This window comes from Vitis riparia, chromosome 14 (assembly GCF_004353265.1).
Source record: "Vitis riparia cultivar Riparia Gloire de Montpellier isolate 1030 chromosome 14, EGFV_Vit.rip_1.0, whole genome shotgun sequence".
Classification (NCBI taxonomy): Eukaryota; Viridiplantae; Streptophyta; class Magnoliopsida; order Vitales; family Vitaceae; genus Vitis; species Vitis riparia.
Genome location: NC_048444.1, coordinates 3,147,404 through 3,158,564, shown reverse-complemented (window position 1 = coordinate 3,158,564; position 11,161 = coordinate 3,147,404). Strand labels below are relative to the sequence as shown.

General features: G+C 31.7%; 1 protein-coding gene across 1 annotated transcript; it reads left to right on the top strand.

Annotated features, from left to right (window-relative positions):
- The first annotated feature begins 2,497 nt into the window (after positions 1–2,497).
- On the top strand, positions 2,498–4,293 carry LOC117930874 (acidic endochitinase-like). Its single transcript, XM_034851642.1, has 2 exons — positions 2,498–3,668; positions 3,746–4,293. Exons 1-2 carry the CDS (start codon positions 3,187–3,189, stop codon positions 4,140–4,142), a joined length of 879 nt encoding a protein of 292 aa, XP_034707533.1. The 5' UTR covers positions 2,498–3,186; the 3' UTR covers positions 4,143–4,293.
- Positions 4,294–11,161: the final 6,868 nt, after the last annotated feature.

The window sequence follows — 11,161 nt, the reverse complement described above, 5'->3', positions numbered from 1 at the left end:
AACTATTCTTAAATTTAAATCAGTCCAGTCTTGTAAACTATTAAGAAAGAAAAACAGATGCATACAAACCCAGAAAAGATTGAATGAAATGAAGAAAGAAATTCATGAATGTAAACACAGCAAGTAAACCAGACCCAGTTCTTGATGAATGGAAACAAGCATACATTTACACTCATTGTACAAAGTATGGGTGGTAAACAAACCAATTAGAAGACCAAAACTAATCACAATATGAGAAATCCTCAGAATGGACCCATTCAGGGCTGTGACTGGTAAACTTCAAATTTGAGGAAAATTTCATATTCCTTCAACGAAATTTCAGTTTTAATGCAAACCCAATTCGAGATATCAACGATAAGATAAATAAACAACATCTGAACAACAAACGGAAGCGTACATATGAAGAAACTTCATGGGTAAGAAATAGCATTGGGAAAAGAGGAACCTGTATTCATTTAGACGAAGATTTTGAAGTGGGTGGGAGGTGGGAAAATCTCCAGTTCAAGTGTTGGTTGTATGGCTGTTTATTCAGCCACCAACGATGTTTCTTTGTGTGACAACGGTCGGTTACTCTAGGCCATATGATGGAGGAATCGAAGTCGCAGAACATTATGGTTACGGGTTAGGCGATAGGCGATTTCATATCTAAAACCGCTCAAATGACTCACTGTCACTGCTTTGTTGACTCGTAAGTCATAAATTCGTAATTAGAACAGAAAAACAATTAGAAGAGTAGTTCTATAACAAATATCATTGTCATCATGGCATTAGAAGCACCTTCTAAAATTATCTTGATAAAAAAAAAAAAAATCAAATAATTTGACTCACTTTGAAAACAATTTGGTAAAATATCAAGTGAGTATTTTTAGAAAACATTTTTAACATAAAAAAACGTTTTTCAGAAAAATTAAGTAGTAACTATTTTTTAAAATAATTGCAAAAAATAGTTTTAAGAACAATTTTTAAAAACTATTATTTAATATTTTATAAAACAAGATTTCTTTGAAAACCTAAAATGTTTTTAACCTGTTTTTAATGTTTTAAAAATATTTTTTACATCTATTGTTTTATTTTTTTAATCATTCTCCATGTTTATATGATGATTTTTTAAAACAATTTTAAGAAAATGCGTAAAAACAATTGAAAACAGTTAAAATGTGTTGTTCAAAAGTAATTTGTTCTTTGCTTTTAAGAATAGAAACTAAAAAATAAAAAACAGTTTTTTTTATTGTCAAATATGTTTTCATATTTTTCTGTTTTAGAAAACAAAAAGTTATTCTCGAAAACAGTTACCAAACAAAACCAAGTGTTTGATAAATTTATAAAGTAAAAAAAAAAAAAAAATCACTTTTTAGATAACCATTCGAGAAGTGATTCTCCAAAAAAATATTTTTAAAGAAAACATTTGAAGTCAAAGACATTTTGGAAACACTTTCCATACTTAGAAAGTAGTTACCTAAAACCAATGATGAAAATATCGATAATCACGGATATATCGGTAACTTGATTTTACGGATATATCGGATATATCGGAGAAATATCGACGGATATTTTGGAAAAAAAATTTTAATAGGTAAAAAATTGATCAAAGTTCATAAAAATATAAAAAAAAAACCTCATAACAATATAATTAGAAGTATAATAGATAATTTAAATTTATTTTGTTGAATAATTTGATATATATATTATATGATTTGCGATATTATATGTAATTATATTATATAGGTCAATAAAAAATGTGAATTTTGTAATTAAGCATTCATTATCAAGCTTCATAAAAATTTTGATTTTATTAAATATAAATAATTTATATATATTAACTTGATTTCATTAAATACCAATAATTTGTATATATTATCGCATAGGTTCACTTTGGATCATTGGATCACATCCAAATTCACTTTGGACCATCACCACGGAGTCATGATCTGTTTCCATTTTTTTTTTTTTTTTTATCTCTACTAAATTTTTAAAAAATCAAAAGGCCACCCATCCGAAAAGCCCTTTGCTGAAGACTCGCTTCTCTCACTCGGGCATCAAAAAGCCCTTGGCTGAAGCTGCCCTCCGGACGAGAGAATCGGCCCCAATTTCCTCTTTCACTCTCAATCCTCGCAGGTTCTAATCTAATCATTTATTACTTTTTTTTTTTTTTTTTTGCAACCCCTGTTTGATTCCCAAGAAAATCCATCCCCCATTCAATTTCCGGGAAATCCATCCCCCATTCGATTTCCGGGAAAATTCATCCTCGTTTGATTTCCGAGAAAATTCATCCTCGTTTGATTTCCGAGAAAATCCATGCAAAACCCTCAAGGAAAACCAAAAAAATTGCTTCTTTTTTTTTTTTTTCTCCCTGTGTTTTCTGATCTGTTCTAGGGTCGCTTTGCTTTTGTGCCATTGGATTTAAATTTCACGAACCCTAAATCCATGATTTTTGAGCCAGGCTGAAAAACAACCTTTGCCTGCAAGTCATGATCAGATTACCAAGGAACATCTTATGTTTTTTTTAAAAAAAATAAAAATTGGACAGATTTTGTATCCTGTGCGCGGGCTGGACTGGTAGGAAATATCTGGAAATTTCCCGAAAAATCGGCGATACAAACCGAAATTTCACCGATTTTTTGCTTGCAGCCATGTTTCGGTGATTTTTCGCCGATTTTAACAGAAATTTGGCGAAATTTCTCCCTTCGACATTTCGCCCCCCTCTTTCGTATCGCCGGCCACCGAAACCCGAAATTTCGGCGAAATTTCCGCGAAAAAAATGGAAACTTTCATCCTTGCCTAAAACTGAATCTTTAATAATTAAATTTTCAATGACCTACTATGTTTTTAAATAGTTTTCCTTTAAGATATATTTCTCATCTACTTGAACTCCTAAACCTTTTTATCTCTTTGATTTATATTTGATTCTCCCTTAAACCTTTTTATTTCTTCATTTTGTAGTTTGTACTCAATTGTATGTGAATATCCCACCCCGTTTCTTCATTTTGTCCTCTTCAAAGCAAATGCCTTGCATAGTTCTTGTTTGACTTTCTGCATTGGTTTGATCATCTAAATGTATCCTACCATCTATATGACTCCAAACTCACTAAAGAAAAATTTCATATAAAGTTGGTCTCAGCCTAGGAAGTGGTAGCCGATTTAATAGTCAGTCCGTTGTTGTAATCTGAAGCAAAACAACCCCCCAAAATGATCACAAACATACTCCCATTCTTCTTAATTCTTGCCATGATCTCCGGCCGATCATATTCCGGCAGCATCTCCATTTACTGGGGCCAAAACTCCAAGGAGGGAACATTGGCTGATACCTGTGGTACTGGAAGATTTGCCTTTGTTAACATAGCTTTCCTTCCTGTATTTGGCAACAATCAAACACCTGCACTGGACCTTGATGACCACTGTGACCCCTCCACAAAGAATGGCTGCACTGGTTTAGCCACTGATATTCGGTCGTGCCAAAGCAGGGGTGTCAAGGTCATGTTGTCGATTGGGGGCGGGGATGGCAGCTACTTCCTTGCATCATCTGAAGATGCAAAGCAGGTAGCTGCGTACCTGTGGGACAACTACTTGGGTGGAACATCCCCTTCTAGGCCTTTTGGTGATGCAGTGCTGGATGGTATTGATTTTGATATTGAAGGTGGAACCACACAGCACTGGGATGAGCTAGCTAGGTAAATGAAAATCTGCTTATTTGGATTCATTTTATAATCACAGATGGCAACATCACTTCATTGTTTGATCGTTACAGCTACTTGAGAAGCTACAGCTTTGCAAAGAAGTTGCATCTGACTGCAGCACCCCAGTGTCCCTTTCCTGATGTATACATGGGGCAGGCCTTGTCCAGTGGCCTCTTTGATTATGTTTGGATGCAATTCTATAACAATTACTGTGAATACAAAGGAAATGCTGCTGAACTGAAAGCAACATGGGATACATGGACTAGCAATGTGACTGCAACAGGGTTCTTCCTGGGTCTCCCTGCTGCACCTAGTGCTGCAAGCAGTGGATATATTCCTGCAGATGTGTTGATATCTCAAGTTCTTCCATTGGTGAAGAATACCAGCAAGTATGGAGGTGTGATGCTGTGGTCTAAGTATTATGATGATCTGACTGGTTATAGTTCGTCCATAAAGAGTCATGTTTGACGCTTTCTTTTGGGAGTATCCAAATGTTGTGATATTGGTGTGTTTATTTATGTATTAAAAAACATTTGAAAGCATAAACGTTGGCCTCTTGTGATTAAGTTGAGATCAAGATGCTTTGAAAACTGAGAAAACATCATTGCAAGTTCTTTTCCTTTTTTGTCTTTTTAAGCATTGAATACATTCTCCATGGAGACCCCACAGATGTACCCAAGAACAGAGCTACTTAAAGAAGAAACTTAAAAAGAGCAAAAAGCACATATTGGGCATGATATTCACAGTATACACAGCATCAGGGTGTGATTGGTGGAGATGGAGTGATTGGTGGAGATGGAGGATGCCTGTAGGAACTGGCAGTAGGAGGCCGAGGCGCCACTCCCTTGCCATTGCGCAGCATCTCCTTTCCTTTATGGATATCGCCGCCAATTCCACCTCTCCTTCCCATGATATTCACAGTATACACAGCATGTTTCAGTTTGTCATGTGGGCTGCCGTAGCCATCTGATCTCATGTCAATACCAAGTGGGTCAGCTCCCATGGCTGAAATACTGAGGAACATCAGCAGGAAAGCTAAAAAGATCAACTTCATTGTTAGATTGAGCAATGAAGCATTACTTGCTGAATATGTAGGACTTGTGTACGCCGATGAAGCATTAGTTGCTGAATATATAGGACTTGTGTACGCCGTAAGAAAAAGGGTTACTATTAAAAGGGTCTTTGAAAACCCAAAATTTGAAATTTCATCCTTGTCCTTTTTTTTTTTATCTCATTTTGATAAAAATGTTCTTACTTTTTTCTTGTAAAAATATTTTTTTTAAAAAAAAAACCTATATGTAAATACTTGAAATTACAAATGATAAAGGGTATTTATGTCCAAAATGAGTTACTTTAAAAAAAAAAACATAAAGAGATTAATTTACAAATTTAGGGATTATTTAATTCATTTTAATCAATTATTTCTTAGCAAAATGGGGCAGAGGATGTCGTTCTTTAATAGGCATTCCTGTTCAGATCAAACTATTGGGGAGGATTGGGGCATCCATTAGTTACAAACATTATCAAAATCCTGTTTAGAGTAATTAAATAAATAAATTCTATAATTTTCAATTTTCAATTTTAAAACTAACACATTAACCAAAGTGTTATCGGCTAATTAACTCCAAACCCAAATAATTTAAATGAGAATTAAATAAAGTTTGAATTCCTAATAAAGAAAATTTCCTAGTCTAGTCATCATTCCTCGCCCAAACTAAGAGTACTCGAAAATTTGTCAACAAATAAGAATGAACTCAAAACTTAATAAGGAATATTAATATAGTTTTACAGATCAAACATTTTCGATTATAATTATAAATAAGAGATATAACGTATAATAATTTTTATAAAAACTTTTGAGTTCAACATGCAAATACATTTAAAACTTTTGAACCAAATATTTTTATATTTAAGTCAAAGCAATTTTATATTAAAACCAAATCAAATACATTCAAAATATTTTTATTCTCATTATCGAATAACAAATGGTGTCCAGTTATGTGAGACTTTACAAGTGAGTAAGTAATTGTAAATTTGTTCATTTTAAGATGGATAAAACCAAATGTCAATAATTATAATTCGTTAACTAAGGTCATAGGGTCAATTATTATAACCCACTGACTAGGGCAAAAAATGTCAATAATTTTAACGCCTTGACTAGGGTTATATAAACCAGAATCAAACACTTCATTTCATTAATTCAAACTTACAAAATAGAACATTATATCTCTATAATTTTCATTTTTTATAAAGAAAGAAAATATTCAAACATATTTTGAATGCAAAACATATATTTGATCCATGCATAAAAATAAAAATAATTTTTTTAATTAAAAATAACATACAAAAAGAAATACATTTTTTATTTTATAAAATCTGTATTAATTTCCCTTTGCCTTGATGAAACACTCAAAATCTTGAAAAAATTAACTTGAAGAATTTTCTCATCGTCTAACATAATATCATACACAACTATTATTATTTATTATTTATCTAAATATATAAATTTGACAATCCTAAAAATATTTATTTATTATCTAAATGTATTGATTATTTGCCTTGACAAAATACTCAAAATCTTGAAGAATTTTCTCCTCATCTAATATAATATCATATCCAACGATTATTATTAATTATTTATCTAAATATATAAATTTGACAATCCTAAAAATATTTTATTTAATATGACTATATGAGACATACCGATTAATTTCTCATGTTAATATTATTACCATCAAATATTTTTTTCAACTTCCTAAACAATAATAATATAAATTAATGAATTCCAAATTTTCATAAACTCATATGGTTTCCAAATCTTATTATAACCATATTTTTTTATATACTTAAATTATATTAAAACTTTTACTAATGACAACTATTATTATTATTCTAATTAATCCCCCGTATCCCAACCATACACCAATCCTAGAAAATTTAAGTTTTTGAAACTTTGTTTTTAATTTTTTAATTAAAATGCAAAATGAAAAAAAATTTCTCATTTCATACACTCAAAACGGCAATTCTAAATTTTTTTTCTAAAATTACCCTCCCGCTTCTCCCTCCCCTCCAAAATCTACCGTCACCTTGCGGGCGTCATCGTCTCTCTAATCGGCAACCTCTCTTCTCCCCCTCACTCCTCTTTCTCTATTTCTCTCTTTATCTCTTTTTTCCTTCCCTTTCTCGGCATCACCACTATCACTACTGTCGGCGCCATCACCATGGCCGGCTGTCACTCATAGTCCCCTCCGGCTGGCAACCTCCCTCTCTCTCTCTCTCCCTTTTCCCTCCCTATTTGTCTCTCTTTCCTTCCCTTTCCACATCACCACCGCCACCACTCGCAACAACCCATTGCTCCTGCCAACTCTCATCGGCGACACCAATCGCCACCAGTGAAAGGCGACAGTAGCAGTTGGTTGCTGGCAGTGGTGGACAACTCCACCTATTCCCGTCATTATTATTATTATTATTATTATTATTATTATATAATAGTGCATTTGAATTTTTTGTTTTTTTTTTCTCCACCATTGCTGCAGCCATTGTGCTCCACTTCTCGCTAGCCTTCAGGTCCACCACTGACGGCTACCAAACAAGCCCCATAAGTCACATGTAGCACGACACACACTCCACAAAACCTTTCTGTTTATTTATTTATTTTTTCTCTTTCCAAATTATTACCACACGACAAAACTATAATTTTTTTCCCCATTTCTTTTCGAATCTCAAGCCTGCATAATTGAACTATGTTATTTGTTTATTTATTTCATTTAAACCTTTTTTTTTAATCTACTCAATTCAATATTTAATATTTATATTCTAAATCTCCAAATCTTCAATCCTATATTACTCTATTACTCTATGTTTTTTTTATTTCTCTGTTCTCCATATTAAAAAAGTTTTCTTTTTACCCTTATTAAATTAAATTAATTCATTTTTATATTTTAAATTACAGTTTCACGGCCTAAATTGGGTTTGGGGCGCGGCGTCAGAAAACTACTGGGCAGAATAGGGGAATATTGTTAGTGGAAGGACAGCACGAAAAGTTGGATCACGGGTCTCAAAACATTGTGCCGCTTGACCTTACTTTTGGCAGATTCCAATATTCCCACCTTCGGTCTATTGGAAAATTCTAGGGTACCTCTTCGGTACCTACCCAAAAAGCTTTTCAAGCCATTGGATGTCCAAGATTACATCTTGACCATCCATTTTAAATTTAAAATAAAAATTCTACTTAACCAGTTAAGGGAAGAACCGGTTGTGGCATTCTTTCTTCCTCCATTCTCAACAATTTTGGGTTTAAATAAAATAAATATTAGATAAAAATAGAATTGAAAAAAAATAAAAAATAAAATGATATAAAATTTGAAAACATATTTATTAACAAAAAAAAAAATCATAATATATCATAATTACATTATTTTATTTTTAACAAATTATTAAACATTTAAATTCAACATAAAAATGAATATGGTAATATTTTAATATGAAATAAGTATTTTCATAAAAATTCAACATTTTGATAATCATATATAAAGTTTAGGTAATTAGATCGTCCTAATTTTTTTCCGTACTCTCCAAATTTTACATTTTTTGAATTTAAGGTTTTTAAAGTTAAATTACAATAAAATAAATTACTAATACTCTTTTAAGTTACTAATGATAGTATTTTCGAAAATAAATTTGTAATTTCAAAAATTTTAAAACTAAAAATCAATATGAAAAATGTGATAAAAGTACCAAACATGTATTTATCACATTTTTCATACCGTTCTCATATTTTTCGTACCCTAAATTATTTATATTTTTAAAATTTTAGATTGACTTTTTAACTTGAAATAACAATAACATAGTTTAATAATATTATTTTGAGTTATTATTGATAGAATTGTTAAAAAAAAATTAAGCATTAAAAAAATTTTAAATTGGAAATAATGTAAATTATCCTAAAAAATTAAAAAATTAAAACACTAAAAAATTAGAGAGGATATGAAAAATGTGAGAAAATGTATGAAGATTATGAGAAATCCTCACATTCTTCATACCTTACCTCACATTCTCCGTACCTTAAAATTTAACAATTTTTCGATTTTTTTTTCCACTTAAAAATATAAATAATATTATTTATTGATATTAATCAAGCTTAGAAATGATGAATATTACTTTTAAGAAAATTAAAAAATTAAAACACTAAGTAATTGTAGAAGGTATGAATAATGTGAGGAATTGTACTAAAAATGTGAGGAATCCTCACATTCTTAGCACCCTTCGTCACATTCTCTTTACCCTAAAAAATTTTACAAATTTTCAAACTTTTCAATTTTTTTTTCCACATGGAAATACAATAATATTATTTATTAATACTAATTAAGCTTAGAAATGATGGAAATTACTATTAAAAGAAATTTAAAAAAGTACTCTTAAAGAAATTATGGAAGTTCGTACCATATCTTAGAAAGTTCGTACCCATTCTTAGAAACTTCGTACCCTCTCTTAGAAAGTTCGTACAATCTCTTAGAAAGTTCGTACCCACTCTTAGAAAGTTCGTACCCACTCTTAGAAAGTTTGTACTCTCTCTTAGAAAGTTCGTACCATCTCTTAGAAAGTTCGTACCCTGTCTTAGAAAGTTCGTACCCGGTCTTAGAAAGTTCGTACCCACTCTTAGGAAGTTCGTACCCTCTCTTAGAAAGTTCGTACCTGGTCTTAGAAAGTTCATACCCTCTCTTACAAAATATTGATGACAATTTCATAACAAATTACTAAATGCTCTCAATTTAATTAAAAATAACTCAGAAAAAATTAGAAAGTTCGTACCCAATCTTAGAAAGTTCGTACACTCTCTTAGAAAGTTCGTACTCACTCTTAGAAAGTTCGTATCCTCTCTTAGAAAGTTCGTACTCACTCTTAGAAAGTTCGTACTCGGTCCTAGAAAGTTCGTACCTTCTCTTAGAAAGTTTCGTACACTCTCTTAGAAATTCCGTACCCTCTCTTAGAAAGTTCGTACCATCTCTTAAAAAGTTCGTACCCGATCTTAGAAAGTTCATACCCTCTCTTAGAAAGTTCGTACACTCTCTTAAAAAGTTCGTACACTCTCTTAGAAAGTTCGTACCCACTCTTAGGAAGTTCGTACCCTCTCTTAGCAAGTTCGTACCCTCTCTTAGGAAGTTCGTACAATAATATTATTTATTGATACTAATTAAGCTTAGAAATGATGGAAATCACTATTAAAAGAAATTTAAAAAAGTACTCTTAAAGAAATTATAGAAGTTCGTACCCTCTCTTAGAAAGTTCGTACCCACTCTTAGAAACTTCGTACCCTCTCTTAGAAAGTTCATACCCTCTCTTAGAAAGTTCGTACCTACTCTTAGAAAGTTCGTACCCACTCTTAGAAAGTTTATACTCTCTCTTAGAAAGTTTATACTCTCTCTTACAAAGTTCGTACCATCTCTTAGAAAGTTCGTACCATGTCTTAGAAAGTTCGTACCCGGTCTTAGAAAGTTCGTACCCACTCTTAGGAAGTTTGTACCATCTCTTAGAAAGTTCGTACCATCTCTTAGAAAGTTCGTACCCGGTCTTAGAAAGTTCGTACACACTCTTAGGAAGTTCGTACCCTGTCTTAGAAAGTTCATACTCTCTCTTAGAAAGTTCGTACCCTCTCTTAGAAAGTTCCTACCCACTCTTAAAAAGTTCGTACCCTCTCTTACAAAATATTGATGACAATTTCATAACAAATTACTAAATACTCTCAATTTAATTAAAAATAACTCAGAAAAAATTAGAAAGTTCGTACCATCTCTTAGAAAGTTCGTACTCGGTTTTAGAAAGTTCGTACACCCTCTTAGAAAGTTCGTACCAACTCTTAGAAAGTTCGTACCATCTCTTAGAAAGTTCGTACCCTGTTTTAGAAAGTTCGTACCCTCTCTTAGAAAGTTCGTACCCACTTTTAGGAAGTTCGTACCATCTCTTAGGAAATTCGTACCCTCTCTTAAAAAGTTTGTATCATCTCTTAGAAAGTTCGTACCCGGTCTTAGAAAGTTCGTACCCGGTCTTAGAAAGTTCGTACACTGTCTTAGAAAGTTCATACCCACTCTTAGGAAATTCGTACCCTGTCTTAGAAAGTTCGTACCATCTCTTAGAAAGTTCTTACCCACTCTTAGAAAGTTCGTATCCTCTCTTACAAAATATTGATGACAATTTCATAACAAACTATTAAGTGCTCTCAATTTAATTAAAAATAACTCAGAAAAAAAATTAAAAAATCTAGATATTATAAATCATTACATATTTAAATGTCATTTAACATGACATTTCTACCTACAATAGTTATATGTAAATGGAAAAAAAATAAATCAAATGTTACATTTTAGCACTTGTAATCACTTGACATCCTTCAAGACATATAAAGCTTCATCTTCAAATTTAATTTATGAACAAAAAAAACTAAAATTATATAATAATATTAATAACAATTTGATAACAAAATTTTATAA